The sequence below is a fragment of the Gobio gobio genome (genome assembly GCF_949357685.1).
Source record: "Gobio gobio genome assembly, chromosome: 8".
NCBI classification, from domain to species: Eukaryota; Metazoa; Chordata; class Actinopteri; order Cypriniformes; family Gobionidae; genus Gobio; species Gobio gobio.
In genome coordinates, this window is record NC_137114.1 from 27,698,715 (window position 1) to 27,721,775 (window position 23,061).

Here is a 23,061-nt window from a genome sequence, read left to right on the forward strand (position 1 = left end):
GAGCACTGGGACCAAAGCTCCGATGTTGGCACGGTGCTCGCGTTAACGTCGCCACGCTCTGCTAGCGGCTGTACGACTGCCATGGCAGTTGAAACTCCTCTCTATTTCTGCTGGGAGCCCTGCTTCAGAGTCTTCACGGATACGACACGTGCGTGCTATCAGACAGACGACCACTGGAACCCGTCAAACACCAGAGCTGTCATCCCGACACTGGCAAGAGCTTGTCTTGACGTTTTTCTGTAGATTTGACGTGTGTCAAGAGGACAGGAAAGGTAGAATCAGACAAGAACACCCGCCTATCAGATTCCCCCCTCCCAAACTTCAAACCCCCACACCCCCCCACCCTCCACCAACCGGCTCCAGTGACAAGAGATAATTACTGTGAGATTGATCGTCTGCTGAAAGTAACTGAAGCAAATAAATCGTTTGATGCCTGGTGCAGAATGCGAATGGCAGCTAATGGGTGAAGCTGCAGGAGAGGTCGTCCTGCCCGTAATTTGACTTGATGAAGCATCCTCGCCGGGCCCGCATGAAATATGCTATTGATATTCAGCCAGATCCGCTTCCAGCTCCACCAAATCCCTAACCGACCCTCACCAGTGCAGGGCTCTGCATTATAGTGCTAAATGAAGAGGAAAATGTAAGTAATGTTGAGTTATGAACCTATGATTTCAACAAACTGACCTCAAAGGAGGGTGAATTCATCGGTTATTCGGAGTATGTAAGAGCTCGTCGAGACTTCTCGCCGACATCTGGTGCCCCCTAGCATTTTAGTAGTGTATGATATCATTTGGCTTCACAGTGCCAACAGTGTGATGTCAGCTCAAGTTGACTCGAGTTGAGGTTGATGAAATTACGCCGCAAGTGGGTGTCATGAGCTTATTAGGGTTTAAAGCAGATCAGTGTTGAACAAACATAAATGGAGGAAGACGGAGACAGTGGGAGCAGAGAGCCGGTTAAAGGGGGTCGCGCTCACTCGATCGCAACACCGTCTTATCTAAATGAAATTGGAAAGCAGGACAGCGAAACATTCCTTTTGGTAATTTGCATACAAAAATCAACAAGGCTCATTATTTAAGGAACCTCAATTCCTTATGTGCCGAAATCTCATTAGAGCCCCGCTCTGAGCAACGGTGTTTACCACACCTAATCGAGCTATTTATCTTTATTGTGCTGGGCCTCATGTATGTTTGCTAAAATTAATACACATCTCAGCCAGCGCAAAGTGCAGCTTTACCAGATGGATAATTGATTTTACAGTGAATCGAAACTGTTGAGCCATAAAATGGGCACATTAGCATGCATATTAATAACGCAAATAAGAGGGCGAGGCCAACGCCACTAGGCCAGATTAAGTGACAGTCTTTATTTACAGCGTTGCCGGGAGACGGATGGTGTCTACTGTGGTGACGGCATGGCTTAATGAGTCTTCTCCTCGGGCTCCGGTACCTGTCTTTCTCCCCCTTGCATTTAGTCCCACGAGGAGCCGTGACTGCGACATGCAGTCTTGCCACTTGTTATTGGACGTCAAAGGTATGGCGGTAAGGTGGTTCTGGTGCTGGTCTCATGGTGTGCCCCTTTTTTCAGCCCGCAGCTCGACACTGAGACTTAGCTCAGTCATTAAACGCAGTGGAGAGCCATTTAGGTCTGGAACTGAGCTAAATAGTTTTGATTAGGAGGTGGAGGAATGTCTCTGGGAAAAATTGTTTTTTGTTTAGCTGAGCCAAAAGTGGCATAAAACATGTTTTGTTCAACTTTTGTTTGCTTGGTATAAGACTTCTCACTCTTCTCAGAAGACCATTATTCTTGGTTGAAGTTTTGGGTGTGGCTATTTACTTTAAGACTATTTTCACACTTATTTATTTGCTTAGATGACATTAAAATAGAAAAAAAAAATTTATACTGTTTCACTTTAATTTTTATCAAATAAATGCTGCCTTGATTTCCCAATTTAATTTTGAACTGTAAGCCAATTGCTACAAGAGGCTTGATTGAGAGCTTGTCTACCAGTAAAGAAACTATTTATTAGTTTTATAGTTTAAACACCTTCCATTTGACAAAGAACATAAGGATTGGAGTATGGAAGATTAGAGCCGTGTTTTGCAGAACAACAAGTCAAAATGTAACAACCTAGCATTGGATGGTGTCAGGTACTGTATGTTCATTGGAAAAGACTGGAGTGTTTTAATGCAAAATGCATGTGTAGCACCATTAAGCATGGCGAGGGAAACATAATGGGATTGCGGATTTATGTCTGCAGCAGGTGTTGGAAGGATCTACAAAGTTGCCTAGCACTATCATGATAACAATCCCAAACACACCACAAATGCAACAAAGTTGCTCACAATAAGAGTGTTCATGCTCAGCATTTTCAAGTCATCAAGTGGCCTCCATAGTCCCCTGACCTAAAATCCACTGAAAACTTTTGGGAAATTATATACCTGAATTGTGATAAGACATGCAGGTCTTTCAATGAAGCTCAACTTTGCGGAAAAAGTTAAGGAGGACTGAAAAGAATTTTAGCATGACACATGCACAAAGTTTATTGAGTCAAGAAGATCATAATCAAAATATGAATAACTGATTACATTGCAGTCAATGCATGCTTTGTTTCCTGTGAGCTTTTTGTTTTTCAATGCATTATTTGCACCTGAGTCTCTGTTCTGCACGCGTCCTGATTTCTCTCTTCTGCGTTTTGTTCCCATAGGTGTTGGCCCTACCAGTATGTTAATCCCCTACTGTCAACAGAACCCATCCCTCTACATTTAAAAAGTAATCTCTTTAAATGTCACAGGAAAAGCCCATGTCATGTATATTTAGTCTGGGCGTCTGGCATTTGCTCCTCCGTAAGAGTAGAGTACACATAGCCGCTGTAGTCTCGAGAGAGACGGAGAAGCCCAGATATTAAGGCTTCGTAAACACATGATACAGCACTTGGAAGGAGCAAAGTTAAAGATGGCCAACTTACTGCAGAACATTCAAGCATGTATTTCAGAGGCAAGATTGCAAGGTGAAGGATGGAGACTGGCATATCCTGAAAAACTGTCATTGCGTTTCAATGTTTCACCCAAAAATGCTTATTCTGACACTGTCAATCAAATCTTTATGAACACAAAATAAGATATTCTTCTCGTCAGTGGGTTTCAGTGATGCTTTGGACCCCACTGACTTTGTCAAAAATAATGGATATTCTTCAAAATATCCATTTAATTGTTCAGAACATCTTCCGTGTTCCACAGAAGACAGAAAGTCATACAGGTCTGGAATGTGGAATGGCATGAAGTTAAGTAAATGATGACCAAATGTTCTTTTTTTGGGTGAACTGCCCCTTTAAGGAAGATGGGTTCTGCAACATTTTTCCCATTACTTTAGGCGGTAGTGTATTTAATACTTTTATCCCTTCCTCCTCCTCTCTGAATCCCTCAGAATTGAACTTTCCTCAAGAATGGTCTTTGATTTTAAAACTGACTCTGTGGTTTACATAGCATTTACCACGAACGGCACAAAAAGCCTCCTTTCAGAAGCAGTCAATAACGACAGAAAACTTCATAAAAGCAAGTTATTTCTTTTAAGCCTCTACTATAGCGCTGACCCTCACCAAAGAAACTTTGACAGGATCAATATCTTCACATAGACTACTTCCCACCAGTCTGCCTCTGCAATGTCAAACTGAATTGATCCGAGTTATGTCTAGCCTAACTTGCGGTGGAGTATATTTATTCTCTTCACCAACTCACATTTGTGGCCGCGAGCCAAGGATAAGCCACTAGCGATCATTTGGTGCAAGCTCGCCCTGTGGGCAACCAATAACTATTAGCAAGATCTTTCAGGTGTGTTTGGGAGGGAAGAAATGGGGCTGATGGCAAATAACAAACTTTTTGTAGGGTCCTAAAGAAGGTGTCGGGCACAATAGAGTCTATATATATATATATATATATATATATATATATATATATATATATATATATATATATATATATATATATATATATATATATATATATATATATATACAGGGCTCCAGAGTGCGACTAAATGGTCGCATTTTGCGACTAAAATTTGAGAGAGTGCGACTGAATTTTACATCCAGTCGCACATGTGCGACCAGTAAATTTGCCTGCTGTCGGTACTGGAGAAATTAAGAAAATACACTTACTAATTATAATTGATGGACGTTATGTTTGGCAAATTCTATCTTTGCCAGCCGTTTCTTTATGAGATAATATTAAACCATTTGTCCGTGATGCATTTTTGCCATTCGCAATCCAGAAGAGAGAGAGCGAGCGAGCTCTGTCACGTGAAGCTCCAGCGAACACAACACCACCGTCAGCTTTAATGAGTGAGGATGCGATGGCCAAGAGAACTACACAAAAGTTTAGTCTTCTTAAACTTTAGGGATGTGCTGTGATATTAATCTAATTTTATTTTCGATTTTGGCTTTCAAGAATTATAAAAAGATGATATGAGGTAAAACTATTCCTATAGCCGTGTTCCGTCGAGCTCATCCTTCCCTTCTCTGCGCTGTCATTTCTCCTTAAACCTAAACTAAACGTCAGATTCAGTGATTGTTGTAAACTGCAGTCTCTACTATTGCTAAACTGCGGGATGTGTTTGATCATAAAGAGCTATTAAATGCACAATAATCCGCGCAAGAGACGCTGTTTCCAACTTCAAGGCGGCTTATGTGTGTGTGCTGCGAAATTGACCGATTTGCACATTATTGTAGGCTTCGTGTGCGCGTCTAAACCATCAAATAAACAACAAATAGCCGGTGTCAAAATGACCGGATTGGAGAGTAGTTATTTTAACAGTTTATATCTTAAATGGGCGTAAATAGTTTGGAGAAATAGGAGAATATGATATTATTAGTTCTACATTCGATCGGTCTTAAAGGGGCAGCGTCTAATAAACCTGCTGACGATTGAGCCATTAATTCGAATCGAACAAAAGGCAAATAGAAAATATTCACATCTCTTGAATTAATAACTTTAGCTTTTATAAGCATTAATCTATCAATTTATACAGTGAAAACTATGCAGTGTTATTTTACATTTCATTGCTTTATTAGATTTCTTTGTAGGTTTGATCTTTCTAGGTAATATTAATGTTAGCAGACCTTCCGAATGCCTGCACACTGGTCCATTTACAAATAGATGTTTTATATTTTTGTTCAAACTTTGCGGTTTCTTTTGCTATAGATATTTTACTTTTCAGATTATAAAGCCATGTTAATTATGTTCTTAATTATGTTTTTTTTATTTTTTATAAAAAAAATATATAAAGTATAATAAAAAGAACCGGTAAGAATACTGTTAAAGTACCGGATCGATAAGCAGTATCGGTAAAAGTAGTAATACCATTAAAACCTTAACGATACCGATCCCTATTAGTAATACAGTGGACATTAGTAGATTTGGTTAGCATGTTGATTTACGGTGTGCGCCCCTAAAATTTCTGGTTGTGCCCCTAAAATTTTCAGTTGGGAGCCACTGTGCTCCTAGTGAAAAAAGTTAGTCTGGAGCCCTGATATATATATATATATATATATATATACATACATGATTATAGTATCCTGCTCCCTCATGCGTTCGCAGCAACAATATGGCTGATATGTTCGATTGCGTTGGAAACCGTTTTTTCCTTGTGTTTGAAAGCTGGCCAGATAATTAGTGTCTAGGCTCACACTGTAATAAGCCATTGTGACAGAATAAGAACAATGGGTCTTTGGGCTCTATCCTGGTAAAGAGGGACACGCGTTGGGCCGCCGCTAAATGCTGGCAGCGAGACAACTTCAGCATGTGCATTGGGTCGCATCCCACTTTTTCTTAACAGCACAAGCAGGATGCGTTCCAGCGTTGTAAACGCTGCTGATGGTGTGTTTTCGCCTCGCTCCCAAACAAGATGTATTTCAGATAATAAAATAGTCAAGGGGAAGCCAGCTCACTCGCCCGAACGTCGTCATTAAAAAGTTCTGCCTCAGCAAAGACGACGAGAGGTGAAAAAAAAAAAAAAACAGATTGCGGCCTTAGCATGCTTTTGCAGCGTTTCGCTCCACTTTCGAATGACTTCTGCGATCGCTCAATCATATTCGTGCCATCCTGTCAGTATTAGCGCGCAGGAGGCTGAGGCTGCGCGCCACGGAGGGACTTTAATCCGTGATGTCCTGCCACAACTATCAGCCTGCCATTGTCTTGCGCTGTCGTGTCCTTCATGATCGATTAGCCCGGGCTATAAAAGAAGGGTTATCGATCAATGACAGTGGAGAGGTGAGAAAAAAAGGAGGGAGGGAGGGAGAGAGAGATGACAGCCGCAGACATGTCCGTTCCCTCAGCATGGGGAAAAAGAGGGATGAGCCCCAGGGAATGAAGCGAGATTGTGTCTTGTGATGTTTATGCTGTTCATCACTGCAAACTGAAGTTCGCCAGCCAGCTAATCTGTTACATTGCGGCCTTGCGGGGAGGGCTGCGGTTATGTGGTGAAAGAGGAGCTGTTTCCACTTGCTTCTTGTGTGTATGTGTATTTTAAATGGCATACTGATTTATTGGTGTGATAGGGAAGCTCTGGGCGGTCTGAGCGGTTTATCACATCCCTGGATTTTCTTCTCTCCCTTCAGGTTATCCAAACATTGTAGCAACGTATGGCCGCGGATACACTGGTTTCGCCCCAAGCTACAGCTACCAATTCCCTGGTAAGTTCCATCTTGTTAAACTCTGTATGGTGCTTCTCTCTCCTGCTACTGTCTGGTAATGGCCTCCCTGCTGACCGGCAAACTCACAAACATCAACACGCACCCATCCCTGCCTCTCGCTACACCCCAATACTGAAAAACTTTGCAGTGGCACTTTATACTTAAATACACATTCACATGCTCAAACAGTATAGATCTTGATGTACAAAGACACACATATTTCCTCATTCGGCCCCCCTGCTGAAGCCCCACATCCACATGCTTGTAGCTTTACAGATAACACTGCCATACGAGATGCTTTTAAAATCCGTGGGAGCTACAAACGAGCCCATGGCCTTCTCATTTTCGCGCCTTTCACAGATAATTCATACGTTCAACTATACTATACAATTCAGCAAATCGCTAAAATCTTGACTCAGCAGGGTTTTGGGCCATCCTGACAAAGACTTTTCAAAATGTCTTTTTTGTCTGGAATAAATGTGATGCAGCAAAGCAGCTCTATTATTTCATGGCTCAGTTCTCAGAACTGGCCTTTGGTAACCTGATGGTCCGAAACAGAATAAAAACGTGCATAGAATATCTTATCATGTTCTGCTCGGTGGTTTATCTGGTAATACTGAGTGTACATCATTTGACACATTGTAGCTAATACTGTTAGTGCCCAGTGAATCTACTTTAATTGCAGCTTATGTGTTTCTGATACACGTTTGTTTTTGCATCTCTACTGATAAAAAAGTTAGTCTGGTTAGCTGGTTTAAGCTAGTCTCACAGTCTGTTGATTTATTATATATTTAACATTTAACATTTAAAATTATTATTATTAAAAAATATATATATAAAATAAAAATATATTATTATTATTTGTATTTATTTATTTGTATTACTTTTAGGCAGACCTGGTTTAGTGGGTGGACCCATTTGTTTGTCACACTGGCTTTCCAATGTGATCCCCTTGTTAAAGCCCAAAACCAGCAAACAAGTTTAGACTGGTCCAAGCGGTTTTATTGTCATTTTCAGCTAGTCCTAAAACTAGTCCATGTATTTATGGCTGCTCTTTGATGCTTTGCATTAATGTAATAATCATGCATGAAATAATTTTAGAATTATAGGAACTTCAAATGACACATTTTGTTCCGCAATTGATCCTCAGCTGTATGTATACTGTATATGCAGCCTCCCTCATCTCAGTGCAATCAGAGTATTTTCAAGAGGGGTTGCAACCTTATTTATGTGCATAAATTTTTCATGTTTGTCAGTCGCTCAGAGGCCCTCGCTGGCGATGAAATTCTTCTGTTGACATGGCTGTTAAGTGTAAAGGTGGCTGTTTGTTGCATCGAGAACACTTAGTTGTCTTCTCCTTTGATGCCAGCGCACAAATAAACCTCAAACAATTTGTACAGGCGTCCCAAACTAACCGCCGAGCACAGACAGAATATTCCAGTGGCGACTTAGATAAATAAATGAGAGGGGGGGGGGGGGGGGGGGGGGGGGGGGTTAGAGTAATGGATAATGAGGAAGTGTAAATTGGCAGGCGCTTGAGGAAGAGCTGCTGTGACTAAGCCTGGTTAGGGGGATTAAAACATCATTGTAGTCTCACTCTCTTCGGCGAGGAGTCTTAGCCTAGTGCCATGTTAGCAACAGTTCTGAGTCTAGCAACATAGCTAAGTAACCCTTGGAATATATACGTGTAGGCCTATATCTAAATGCTAAACTCCCACCTGACGCTAAAAATAACTGAACGAATAAACACATGCCGGTCCGCCCATGCCAAAAGCCTCATAACACTAGCTGAAAAGCAATCGAGTGTATCGAATGCATATTTTTTGTGATATTGACCCTGGATATAGAGCTGAAGGTCTTGCTGGCATATGACTCACTGGAAAATAGGCTGCAAACCGCTTGACTTAAACTGCAGTTCTAGTGCAAAAAGCCTTTTTTCCCTTCGTTCATTTAATCCCCCAGCTTTTCTTGTAAAATGATCTGCACAGTGCCACTCCAAAAGGGTCCCCTCACTCTTCCATTTCAGATGTTGTCAATGACCTTGGTGTTGAACATATAGGGTGAAAAAGCTTTTTTTTCCTGAATGCTTGTAGCACCTGGGATTTACTATAAGCTCGGTTGTAGTGAAGGTTAAAAATTGACTGTTGAAAAGAGAAAAGGTAATTTTTTTCCAAGGCACTTCTTGTAATCCGCACAGGTGACTGGATTTGTAACAGGTCACAGGGGATGGTGCACATTTTCTCAGTCTGTGCATGTATGCAAGTGACCGTGTTACTGTGTTGATTTTAATGAAAACAAGAACTATAAATTGCTTATCAATGGCACTCGGGTGAAAATAAAGCCCTGTAATGCTACAGAATGTGCGTATGATCGATATACAGCATATGTACCTTTCTAGTCCTCCTCCGGGAACAATTTTGATCACGGATGGATTTAGTGTTTTCTTTGCCCCAAAGACATACAGACATAAACAACCAATGGTGCTATGGCAGGGCTCCTGAGCAAGTGTTGCTGCTATTGTCATTTTCATACTAACATCCTCTGGTAGATAAGATAAGAAACAGCTGACAGGATCAGGCCACCTTCACCGTTATCTCCCCCTTCACCAGGACACATGCACACACACATTGTTCTTCTCATTTTTATGAGACTGAAAAGGGAGTTTCAGAGGCTATAAATCCACGAGAAGCACACCCAAAGCTCGGTGTCTATCCTGCAAGCCTGTGGATCCATCAGACTTTCCCCAAGCTGTGAGAGAAGATCTTCTCATTTTGCGTTAAGTCTGTAGATTAAGGTTGCATTGATCCAGAGGAGTGCAAGTAGAGGTGGTCTTATCAAAGATCATTTTTTAGTACGACTTTGTTGTCATTTTGCGTTTAGTTTATTTCTGTGTGATCTCGCCCGGTGCTAGGCGTCAACCGCTTTTGGTTTGCCGAGCGCCGAATCATCTCTCCTCATCTCTGTTCCTCCACGATTTCTGGCATTTGACACGGCTGGTGCTGATGAGAACTGAAGGATGTTCCAACATCAAGGTCGCCGCCCCTCTCGGCCCAGTCGGAACAAACAACGTGTTAAAACACCATCCTTTAGCTCTCATTCCTCTATTTATCCCTCTGTTCTCCTCAGGAGGGCGAAGAGGGAGGGCTGGAATTGATGCTTCACTTTTGATTAGGGCCCAATCAGTTATGCAAACACAGAGGCTGTCAGGGACAGGGCCCCTCTCTATTCTCCGCCGGCCACGTCATACAGATAACACGACCAGGCTCGCAGGATATTGGAGTGCAAACAAACAAATAAAGATGCTGCTTTGGCTGACCAGAGACACTCTTTGTGTGGGAGACGAGGGAGATGGAGAAGAGGGGAAATTGGGAGATGACAGAAAGGAGTGAGCGGCACTTGCTGAGGGAAGGTATGATATGAGCCCTGCCCCGCTGAGCTTGGCAGCACCAACAGACTTTAGGAGAGTGGCACAATTTCTTCTCTTTGACCCATTGTAAGGAGAGGATCATAAAAGGAGGAGAAAACGAGACCGAGAAAGTGGATGAATAGGCAACAGTGAAGTCTCCTGCAGCTGTGCTACCCCATTCAGCTCTTCACCCAAATTAGCTCTAATTGAAAAGGCTGCTCATTAACTCAGTAGGCACGAGGCAAACACATTCACCACGTTACATGCTCAAAACGGGGACCGCTGAGCCGGACACACACACACAGCTCTTAAAAACGCATCCTGCCGCTTCATTTAGGGATAATTCTTGACTGACGTGGGCTGCGGCGGGCAGATGTTGTGTGTGTTTACGGAGTAAGCGGCGTGCATGGTGGCAGAGGTCATTTTGGAGGTCGCCTTGTAGCGATAGATTAGACAGCCTGTCTCATGCGCCTTGCCTGCTGTAATCACGCTGATGACTCATCTGCTGTTCCCCACAGTCAGGCTGAATCCCTGTCATATACCACTCTGCACTGCAGAGGCGGCTTAAACAGTACGGGTTTAATTATCAGCTTGTATCAGATCCACAACTCAGACATTAGACTTTAGGGAAGCACTGCAAAATGTCACATGACACAGCACAATCACAGTCAATCAAAGCATATTTTATTTTTAACTTACAGTTAAGTAGAGAGAGGCAATTTGAACTGGTGAGATCATTTCACAACTCAGTATCCTATAGCTCATCGTTTGATATGGTTAGTTAAAGCTGCAGTCCGTAAGTTTTGCCTCTTTGTCACCATCTCTGTTTGAAACCTGCAATTGCAGTTATTTGTGGATTTATCGTCTTAACGTGGGTTGTGCATCGGCACGGCTCCTTGGCGATGATTCTAATGTTTTGAAGAGTATGTGTGGCTTTCATTCTTCACCGCACCAGTGTGGATACTGTACTTAGGAACAGATTCTACGTCTTGGAAGTATGACCGAAATAAATGTTCACCGGAAAATGGCAGCTGAACTAGTAAGTAACATGCTGCCACTTTTGTTCTGACCAACTGAGAAAAAAAGTATTACAATAAATCGCGCTACCAAAGGTGATTAAATCTAACTATCGCTTAGCTCACATTACATCAAACCGTGCAAATTATTATTATTGCTGTACTTTGTTCCAAATTGTTAGTTAACAACATCAGCATTGTGTGACTGTGTATTTAGTGTGTATTAGCATAATACGTATTAGCGTAATAGCGTATTACCTGTAGATTTACATTTCTGTACATTCTAATCTTTTGCTTTTGACTATGGGTGAATCTCCAGTTGTCAATGATGATTGTCGTTTGGACCTTTCTTGATTACAATCCCCCATCAAAATGATACATTTAAATATTCCAGAAATTGTTCTATAAACGATCCACCACCTGCAGCATCCTCACGTGCGATAAAGCCTACTAGCCGGACTCCTCCTTTATGTATACAGACGTGATGTAATGACGCAAAGACGAACAACGGCATGCTCAAATTTACCATGGAAACCCACCAGTACCACTCAAATAAGTACACATTATTACAAGCTTACCTTTGTGAATCGACTACGGTAAGAAGAACACTGGCTGGTTTTGAACTTGCTCAAAAAAAATTTTTTGGAAAACTTTTAACCAGAAAAAGTTACGGACTGCGGCTTTAAGACAGAACTTAAGACAAACCTTCCTTTATTGATTTTGCCATAATATTCTCTCAATTACAGAACACAGTGCCCTAACCAGATAAAACGCAACAGCTGGTTTTTGTCCTAACCTGCTACATCAAGCAACAAGCTTTAGTAATTTTTACATTATATATATTATATGTTTTATTGTTAGTTTCATCTTGTTGTTTGATATTTTATATATTATTTTATTTTTTATTTCGTTTTATTATATTATTTCTAGTGCTGGGAATCGATTAAAAAAATTAACTAATTAAACAATTTTTTTTCTGTAATTAATCGTGATTAATCGCAAGTTTTTAATATTTAAAGTTTTTAATATTTTGATGTTGTAATAATTTCAGTTACTCTCCAAATTAATGTAGAAACAATTTAAAGACAGCATATTTTAAATATGTGTTGTAATGGCATCTTTTTATGAATGAAGGACAGTATCACTGATACTAATGTCTCTATGAAACATTAATGACGTTACATTATAGTATTACTGAAAGCTCCCAATTTCAACATTTATTAGGCTTTAAAAAAACTTTTAATTTAAGTGAACTTAAAACAATCTTTACATAAACCCATTATAATAAATGTTATTTTTACCTGTGGCCTTCCCTGTTAGACATATACAGAAATGTAACAGTTATGAAACATCTTTCTTAACTGCATAAATAATAAATGAAATATAGATTAATCATCATTAAAGCTACAATTTTCTCTGTTGCCGTTGTTCTTTGATGAACATTAATGACAGGCATCATCAGTGCTACTGTCACTTTAAGAACAGCCACTGACGAACATGACGCGGATCTCACGCGCTGTCCCGCGCATCTCATTCCCTCACAACTCTTTAAGTTCATTTAAGACGTTATTTAACTAATTTAAGACTCCTAATATGAGTACTCAAAATTCTCTTTATTGTTTTTATTGTTTGTTCAAGAGCAAAAGAGAACTCGATGTGAGCAGGTGACTGACGCGATTCTGTTTGTGCGTCGAGTGTGTGTGTGTGTGTCAGTGTTCCTTGATTAGCTGACATGAGACGCAGCCACACAGACAGGACACTGACACGCACACACAGACAGGACATTGACATACAGCGCGTTCTCTTGTGTCTTGTCGCGCTTGGAAGCATTTACATGAATAGGAGCGTGATCATGTAACGCTGGACAAAAATGGATATAAAAACGGACGCTGTGTTATTTGCGTTAAATATTTTTAATGCTTTAAGCTGAAAAAATGTATCGCCCGCGTTAACGCGTTAATTTGCCCAGCCCTAATTATTTGATTTATGTTGTTTTTTTATTGTATTTTTGTTATTTTGTTACATTATAATGTTTAATTGTATTGTTTTTTATTATTATTTTGTTAAATTGTATTATGATTTTTTTATAAACTTTATACTTAAAAATAAATGTAAGATTAAAGTTTGATAGTATCCCACTGACTTATAATAGAATGAAAAATACTTCATAATAATTGTCAGCGATGATGCTTTTCCTGGCCTGCCTGCTTCAGCTAATAGTCACTTTCTGACATGTCAGCTGGAGCCACTTCTCACTGTCTCCCATTCCTCTGGCCAGATCATTTTTGCACAACTTTAGCACTGCACATATGCTGCCTCACAAGCACTAGTGTGTCCCTACGGAAATGTGAATTCTGAGATTCTTTGCAGCACAGCCTAGAAAATGTATGGATAGATGTACATTACAACACAATTAGATTAGCATCAGCCCCCTACCATCTCTGCCTGTCATACTAACCACAGATATGCCCCCTCATTCATGGTCATCAAGGAGAAGTCCAGTGCCGCTCTCAGATGAGCTTCTTAAAGAATCTGGCCTGATGAGTGGGTGACTTTGCCCCCCCCCCCCCCCCCCCCCCCCTGGAATAATCCCTGTGCCCCTCTACGAGAGATATAGTATTTGTCTGGCCAGTAATTGCCCTCATCAAGGAGGCGGCCAGCGGAGGAGACCTGTCCCTAGGACTCAGTCTCATTATATGTGCTCATGCTGATGGCAGTGATTGGACCTGAATCCAGGGGGCCAGGAAGCAGCGGGGGAGGTGGGCTGGTTTGCTCTAGCCGTATGGGGTCTCACTGATGTCTAGGCAGGTTCTGACATTAGCAGGCCGACCAGATCCGGATCTTTCAAATCCCTGATGCCGTGATCTTCAGCGGAGTGACAAAGTTCACCACTCGTGCATTGTTCACCCTTTTGATCTTCCTTTCTCGTTTGGAATTGAACTTTAGATCCTGAATTAAGATCCTGTTTGCAGAGAGCATGGCATTACACATTTCTTTATTTAACTAATGGGCTGGTTTCCTCACTGGACATATATCAATACGACATTCAGAAGCGGTGACTTAGCCCTTTGCATTCCCTGTTGTATTCTTAGGCAGTGACTTGCGTTTTATTAGCTAAAGCCTTACCAGTAATATTTATGCAGCGGTGTCAGGCTGTTCTTTTACTCTATTTGTTCTGTGCACCAGAACGGTTATGTATTTTTCTTTGCTGCTCATTACCGCTTTGAAAAATGTCTCTCTTTTTGAGTGGTTGTAGGTTTTATTGCCTCGTGTAAAGTGGCGTCTTCTCTGAACTGCCTCCCCTGGCGCGCAGCTTCTTCCCCTGGGTACAGTTACATACGTCTTCCTCCAACCCCTCCATTCCCCGTTTTCCCTCTCAGAGTCTCTCTTAACACCTGGTATTAAGATGAGTTTTGGTCGATCGGATCACAGTCGATCGATCATTTGGTCGATCTATCATCAGTGGATGATGCTAAATACAGGTGTAAATGGGGTCTAAAACGTTTTGATCTTGTCCACTTTTGTACACTTCTAGAGGTAGTCGAAATGCATTAGAATGGATTGTTTTCGTAGTATAAACGCTTGTGTGGTCGAATGTGTTCGAACAGCTGTAAAAGACCCCCTACTGACCTAATGAATAAGCATTATGGGAAGCGCCCTAGCCAGGCATGATTTAAACTTTGTCGGCTAAAGACGAAAACGTACCAAGCGCAATGTTCTCTCAACATTCCTGATGTCGTGCGGCTATCAGAGCAGAAACTAAAGCGGATGCTTTCCGTATGTTTTCCCGTCATCTCCAGGCTTGTTCATATGTACATTGCGCGAGCTTATTTTGTCCATTTGTTCAACAGATCTGAAAAAACCCTCCGCTCGAAGAAATCAGGACAGAAGTGGTTGAAAGTGGACATGGTTTAATGGCTAGGTTTAATGACTTGCCAAGCTTGTAAGGTTGATATGCACTTAGCTTTTGTTATACATCCTTTGCTAATGTCACATCTTTTGTAATATATAGCACCCAGCCATGTGGCTGTTTTGTGATGGTATTCAGAAAGCCCTTCTGGCCTATTTTATACAGGCCTGAGATGATGGATGTACTATAGAAATCTGGTCATGCCTTCTGCCTTCAGAAATTGCTCTATAAGATGCACTATTAGTCAGACACAGCTTCACACCTTGTATGTGATGCTCCCTTTGGCCGTTCATATATTCCAGTGTTTTTTCCTTTAATGTGCTTCTCAGATCAATGAACACATTACTTGTGTATTTAACCTCTGATCATGAGTGGACAATTCTCACACTTTTCAAAGTGGATATAAAGGTAATCATAATTCTTGCAAACTTACTTTCCACTTTATTATGTGGTATTTTATTGTATTGAATTGTTTTGTATTATATTTTATTATACTGACTGTGGATTTAGGTGTTCTATGGGGTTGCTAAGGTCTTCTGTGTGTTCTTGTCCTTTATGTTAGGGCTCCTCGATTATGACAAAAATGATAATCATGGTTATTTTGGTCAGTATTATAATGCACATTATTTCATACGATTATGAGCCAATCTTATATGAGTAATTTAGTTAAAAAAGCTAATTACAAACAATAGGACAAAGATATAAACAAAATAAACAGTGCTTTGTTTTTTATGCAAGTCTATATCAGTATAGTATTCAGCTAATAGCTTAGGCCTTCCACAGAAATTGAATAATCAAATGTAAAGTAAAACAGCTTATAGTCTTTACAATAAGAATTACACTTTCTTTTATTATTAAAGCTACAGAATTTATTCAGTCAAGAACAGTGAGTGATTCTCTTGTTATCTTTTGTTGTTTGATTAACATTAGTGACAGACACAAAGACTTTATATATAGAAAGACTGTGCACTCAGGTTACAATGAATGGGAGAAAGTGCAACGTTCAATATGGCGGAATAAGTCCCGCCTTCTAAATAAAACAGCCAATCACTGATTGATAAAGTCATCGCGCCACTTCAGCTGATGTTAGAAGCTCCAGTTCCTATAGAAACATTGTCCTGAGATGCGTGCTTAGGACTGCACATGCTCAGTGTCCAGCCTGAAAAATACGCCTTTTTAACGCTATTTGAGTATAAGAATGCACATTTATGAGACAATTGTTGTCAGATTTCATTGGTGATTTCAAATATGAAATTTAATTGTATAATATTGATGAACAGCTTTGGAGAACTTAAATATTGAGTATCTGCCGATACCGTGAGATCCGATACTTGTATTTTCTCAGGTGCACAAATGTACAAAAATAATGTAAAAAATTATTTTATATGTATAAAAGCAGAATAAGCAGAATAATTGAAACAAAAAAGAAAAAAGAAGTGGAGATAAGGTAAGAAAGCATGATGCTCGTTGTGTCAGAATGCCAGTCTGTCAGTCAAGTCCAAAGCAAGACACAACCCACTCAGATAGTCTGTAAAAAAACAAAACAATTCTGGGTTAAAAATAACAAAAGTTGGGTTGAAAATGGACTAACAGCAGTTAGGTTAAATGTTTGCTTAAAAAAACCCAATTGCTGGGTTAAAACAACCCAATCGCTGGGTTAAAACAACCCAATTGCTTGGTTAGTCCATTTTCAACCCAACTTGGGTTATTTTTAACAAAGCATTTTTAGAGTGTAAATAAATGACTTTATGTTTCTAATATGCTAAACACGTCAGCTCAAACATAATACCGATCCTTGAAATCAGCTTGGGACATCCCTAGTTTTTTAGGCTGTTCTGGGTGACAACTGCGGTTGCTAGAATATTCTGGGTGGATATGTGGTTTCTAAGGTGTTCTGGGTGGTGCCTTGGCCGTTTCAAGGGTGTTCTGTGTGGTTGCTAATGCTATAGTTTAAGGTGTCTGCAAGAGTGTTTTGTCTGGTTCTGAGTGGTTGCTAGGCTTCAAAAGACCCTGACCCCAAGTATTATATTTTAGTCCCTAGATGTAGCTCTGACCTTCTTTCATTATTAGGCTTTGTCTACTTATTATTAGTTTATCTACTTCTATGTGAAAAAAGCAATATGTAGACATAAAACGTAAACATAGTACGGGATTTAAGGTATCATTCATGTCGATAACATAAATGTTCAAATCAGCTTTAGTTTCAGCACTTATGGTCCTGGATGACACGAGTGTAATTGTTCTGTAACCATCATTGAATGTGGTAAACGTTTGCCTCCACGACCACGCTCCCCTAATCTAAATAATCACAGCTAAATTCACACCTTTCTGCCACAAGCACCTGAACCCCTACAGCCAGCGTTGACCCATGATTCTCACACCTGTAATTCCCAAAGCCACACACTCCGGAGCGGCGACACATCTCGTGTCTCCTTCACCGCCAGCACCCTCATTAGTCGTAAATGTGAGCAGGAGGGCGTAATACGGAGGAGTTCTCTGCTGACGAACGCCACTCAGGCTTGTGCATTTGGAAGCCTCATTGCCCAAGCTCCCGGCAGTCTTTGATAGCTCTGCAGAAGGGCCCTTTTGAAAGTAATACAAGTCAAGGGCTTCTACTAGAGAAGTATGACTCACCTCTCGTTTGCCAGATGAAAAGATGGTCGGCGAGATTGCGCTTTTCTTTTTACCCACCTTTTTTTCCTAAGAATTTTAGCACTTGGATTTTTTGCTCAATTCACTTCCTTTTTGTATGTCTTTTATAATGGCTACGTCATCTAATAGTGCTTTTTGAGTGTGGTTCAAAAGCAAGGGCACGATTCCTGTTCTCTGATTCAGTTTCATTAGTGGTTTAAATGATGTTTTGATACAGTCAATATTAAATTCATCAGATGTATTGCCATTTGTGTTTTAATGTTCGCAGCCCCACTAATCTCATTTAACGGCCATTATGACTTAAAATCATGATCGACCATGTCTAATTATTTAAAGTCTATGAGTCACAGATTCAGCAAAGGAAACAAACGTTGCGCGGTCCAAACTGGAGCGTCTCCAGAGGACTGCTGGCAAGAACAAACAGGCATTAGCGATCGTAAAATAAATATTGCAGATTCATAAAATGTACCGAGAAGAAAAAGGGAAAGAAAAAGAGGAAGTGAGAAGACAGCAGGAGGAAATGGTGTGGGGGGAGAGAGAGAGCGAGCGAGAGAGGGGACGAGTGAGGACGGCATCTCCTTCAGGGCTCCAGGGTGGAACAGATGTGTCCTTGTCCCTACTCCAGGCCAATCCGGCCCAGCCGAGCACGGCCACTGACAGAGCAAACAGGCTGGAAAAATGGGTAAAAGTGGAAAGCTAAATATTGGCGTTATGTCCTCGGTAATAGAGAGGCCATGAAATTGATTTGATTCTGCCAAGCTGTTCCTGGGGGATAACACTCACCCCTCCACCCCATGCCCCCCCTCAGCCCGCCGACCCTCTTCACGAACAAAGCGCTGACGAGATGTGTGAATTAACCTTCTTAATTTGCGCTTTCTGAGTAGGTAATTTGTTTCCAGAACTTTCTAGATCTCTAGCACACAGGCATCCGCATATAATATTGACATCAAAGAAATGATTGTGGGGTGGAGAGGTACCCACTCAGAAAACAAAGTAGAGTTCAGCAGCACCGCAATTAACGCTGGTATTGACGGGACACAGCAGGGTGCATGTTTACCATTGTCTGAGAGATGTTTTACTCGTGTCAAGAGCCGGTTCTTTTCTGAAGAGACTGATAAGTGGGACTAAAACTAATATTTACAGTACATGAAATGCAGCCTCTCAGATGAGACCAAAATACTCTCATTTTGATGTTGTGGAATTAAACTTAACGCTTAAAAGCGTAGTTCACTTAAAAAATTAAACACTTCTCTGATGGTTCACGCACCCTCATGTCGTCCCAAAGCTGTATGACTTGCATTCTTGTGTACAACATTAAAAGAAGGTATTTTAAAAGTCAGAGGGGTCCAAGCAGTATGAAGGTGAGAATTATTTTTGGGCAAACTATCCATTTAAGTAATTCACTTTTTGTAATTCGTTAATCGCTATTGCCTGATCAGAAATGGATTAAAAATGTATTATTAGAGTATTATGCGTGGAGCTGCTGCCTTTACTTTTTATATAAAGAAATGCATTTGTTTTTTTGTTGTGTTTTGAAGCAGTACTTTTGGCTGTGGACAACATAAGTAAATGAATGTGCATGAACTATACATGTTTCCCACCAACGCTGTATATAAGTGATGTATTTTCACACATACACATCTGTCTTATTCTGTTTGCTTTGTGATTGTCAGGTTGTCTCATACATGCAGCGTATTCAGGGTTTCTGCTTGCTCTTTCAGAGATGCTGCGAAAACACATTGTCAGAGTCGACGGTGATGCTCCCAAATGCAAGCAACTGTTTAATTTTGAATAAGAATCATCAATCGACAGGTGCTAGAAATCGCATTGTTGGCTGAAATATTTAACACTAGCCGCTATATAGGCTTTACTTTAATTTATCTGGATGTTAAGCGCTCGGTCCCATTGTTCAATTCTACAGCTAATCTTGTCCTAAAGACTCCTATTTGATTAGGCATTAGCAGCACATGAAAGGTTATTAAGGCCACTAATATGAGGGTTTGGAGGGCGTCTGTGCTGAAGAATAGGAGGGAACTCGTAAGAGACAGGGCTAATTACCATCCATCCTTCTATGTGAACCCAACCATCTGCCAGTGTCACCCACTTATTGTCTATTGGCTTTCAATCATGAACGGACCGCTGCAGCCAAAGATGTGTGTTTTAATTAGAGAGCTGCTCTATAATTATATTTATATTATAATAATGACTTTGACGAAGCGTTTGAGTGGATGTCCTTCATTGTTCACTAAAATGATAATATTTAATTATGATGTTTGAACACTGCAGATTTGAGCAAGCTGAGTGGTTCTCTGTCTCTTTGACATGCACACGTGGGCACGCCACCTCACATACACTCATGCTCTCACATTCTAGCTCTCCTTTCCAAGCACACACAAATACAGAAGACGCATGTTCTCGCCGTGTACAATAGTGCCATAGTGCTCATTTGTTCTGTTCTTAAATACTTAAGCATTCTCCAAAATGTGTGATCCGCAGAAGAAATACAGCTTCCTAACGATGAGGGTGAATAAAGGATATCATTATGGAAGTAAAATAATGCCAAATGTTTTTGAAACAAAAACGTTTGTTGAATTGCACTACTTGAAAAAAAAAAATGCATTGCATTAACCATGCTTGCATTTTAATGCATTGTATTTTTAGGACTTGCATTCTTATGGGCTGAAATTCAACATGGTTGTATATTTAAGATGTGAATATTTAAATTCAAAACATTTCACACACATTTTCATTATTAGAAATTCAAAAATCCATATTCACCTCTCAGATTTCACTTCCAAAATATTCTTTTTATTTAAAAATATCGACAGAAACTTCAACAGTTTACATCCAGGAACTGCAGGAATAGCAGTAGATTACCGAGCATAATCTCCATCTGCTGTTAGTCGACCTCACCAGCAGGTGGTGTAAGCGGCTGTTGACCAAGACCAGAGCAACGTGTAGAGAGACTCGTTCATTCATTCATTAAATGGATTTACAGAAATGGAGCAAGTATTTGTGATGATTATCAGGACCAGTATATATAGGCTATGGAAAAGCTGATAAAGACACAAAAGCAATGTTTACTTTTAAGTCTTCACGGTTACTTTTGTACATTAAGCGCACAGATAGTTGCACATTTAGGGACCGTCTCTAAAGTTACACATGATGTGTATACACGTTTCTAACGTCACTAGCATTTGAAGACAATGACTCGAAATCGCCCCCTATACCCTTAAATAGGGCACTATTTGAGTGAACATCCATTTGTAGTGGTGCCCAAACAATAGTGGACATTTTTGAGTGCACTCATTCAATCCCACAATGCACCGCAATAACGAGTATACAGTAGATGTACGCGCTGGAGAATATGCTTGTTCGATGCACCAGCGCTGCGCAGACCGACCAGCGTATGACCGCAAAGTCCCGCGAGAGCGTTTCGAGAGCAAACGAGAAACAACTCCTTATGCTTTTGAATCGCTCACTCTAAACCAGACTGTGTACTCTCAACGCACTGTGAATTAATGAACTTATCGCTGTCCGATTCGCCCCATGTTCCCCCATTCTCCATTACTCCAAAAACGAACCAACAAGCTTAAAGTTAACCCTATAGCTCTTTACTTGTGTGGCACTGAACTTACTGGGAAAGGGTAATGAATAATAAAGTAACTAATAAGCATTTAATTTAAAAAATAAAGACTTAATATTTTTATGTACACATTTTATAGTATATAAATATATATAGTATAGTATATATTTTATACTATATAGTAGGCTACTATTTATAATATATTGCATGAGCGTCAGAAGCAAAAAAATATGGGTGGGTCCTTTCACAGAAATATTTTACTGGAGTAGATGCAATTTACATTAAGTACAAATATATCGGCTTGTTTACTAAACGTCTGGTTGAGGCAGACAAAACTACGAAAACTCAAACTCTTACACAGCAGCAATAGTGTAGGGGTAAGACACAAGGCATCAAGATTTGACGCAAATCGACCCGCGGTTCATATCTGCCTTTTGCCGAACTCGCTGTACTCTTTTTCACATATCAGATTGGAAAGGCCTTTTATTTTCAATGAAAATATTAGAAAAGTGAAAATAAAGCTTCTAACACGTTTAATCAGTGTTCAGGGTATGTAAACAGACATGTGCTCAATTAGAGACTATAAAAGTGAGTGGGTCCAATATCAAAATTGGTCTTAAAAAGTGTGTGGGTCGATGCCATCTCCTGGCGAAATGTGGGAATTCATTTAATGCACGGCGCGACTCTCACAGTGCATTATGGGTATTCTCTAGCCGTCAAGCATACATCGGTTGTAAACTCGTTATTGCGGTGCATTGTGGGATTGAATGAGTGCACTTAATAACGTCCACTATGGTTTCGGACACCACTAAATGGCTGTTCCCTCAAATAGTGCCTACAGCTGAATCAATCATCCATCCATCTTCCAAACCGCACTGGTCCAGCGCAATATCATGCATACAGGTACAAATTCCTTTTTTAAATGATTGTTTGATTAAGGTTTATACGTGCTAGTTTCTGTGGCAGGGTTCAAGATAAATCTTTTCATTATTACTGGAGCTGCTGGTTTGCTACGTTTCGTTTTAGGCATGATGCACACCTTTTAACATTTTTGAAATTAAAGAAATTAGAAACGTGTTTAAACTTGTCGTATGTAACTGTCCCTAACTGTGCGACTATCGTCCAATGTCATTGTCAAGCCCACTTCTGGCCAGTATATCACTGGGAAACTTTTGGCGTGAAACTTTGTGCGTTATGTTCATATTCTGAGTCCACCTGTTTGCCTGTAGCCTATATAGTATAGCCTACATCCCCAATTTTGGACGTGAAATCTGAGAGGTGAATATGGATTTTTGAATTTTAAATAATGAAAATGAGTGTGAAATGTTTTGAATTGAAATATTCACATTTTAAATATACAACTTAAGTTGAATTTCAGCCCATAAAAATGCAATGCATTAAAATGCAAGCATGGTTAATGCAATGCATGTTTTTTCAAGTAGTGAAATTCAACATGTTTAAAAAACATTTGCCATTATTTCATTTCCTTATATAATTTTAATTTCCTCCTTTTCTCAAATTCTAAGAAATAACTCATTTCAGTCAAAAAGAATTGATAAACGCTTGCTATTTAGGCAACGAGGCAGCTCTCTGGGCTTTGTAACAGAGCCATTGTTAGTGGAAGGTAGTCATGCATAGAACCATTAAGCCAATGTCTTGAAAACATGAATCTAGGACTTTACAGTCGGTGCATTCACCTGCAGTCTGTTTACTTTCACACATGCATCACGTCCCCTCCCTTGCTGCCATGCCATACAGTACCTGTTCCTTTCCCATGTGTAACGCACGCTTAAAGTGAATTAA

At 40.3% G+C, this 23,061-nt stretch overlaps 1 protein-coding gene across 27 annotated transcripts in view; it reads left to right on the top strand.

Annotated features, from left to right (window-relative positions):
- The window catches only part of msi2b (musashi RNA-binding protein 2b), a 283,664-nt gene that overhangs the window by 228,939 nt on the left and 31,664 nt on the right, over window positions 1-23,061 (top strand). For all 27 annotated transcript variants that reach the window (XM_079823481.1, XM_079823487.1, XM_079823492.1 and 24 more), the window contains one exon: window positions 6,614-6,688. In XM_079823481.1, coding sequence (XP_079679607.1) covers window positions 6,614-6,688 — 75 coding nt within the window. The remainder of the gene's footprint in view (window positions 1-6,613; window positions 6,689-23,061) is intronic.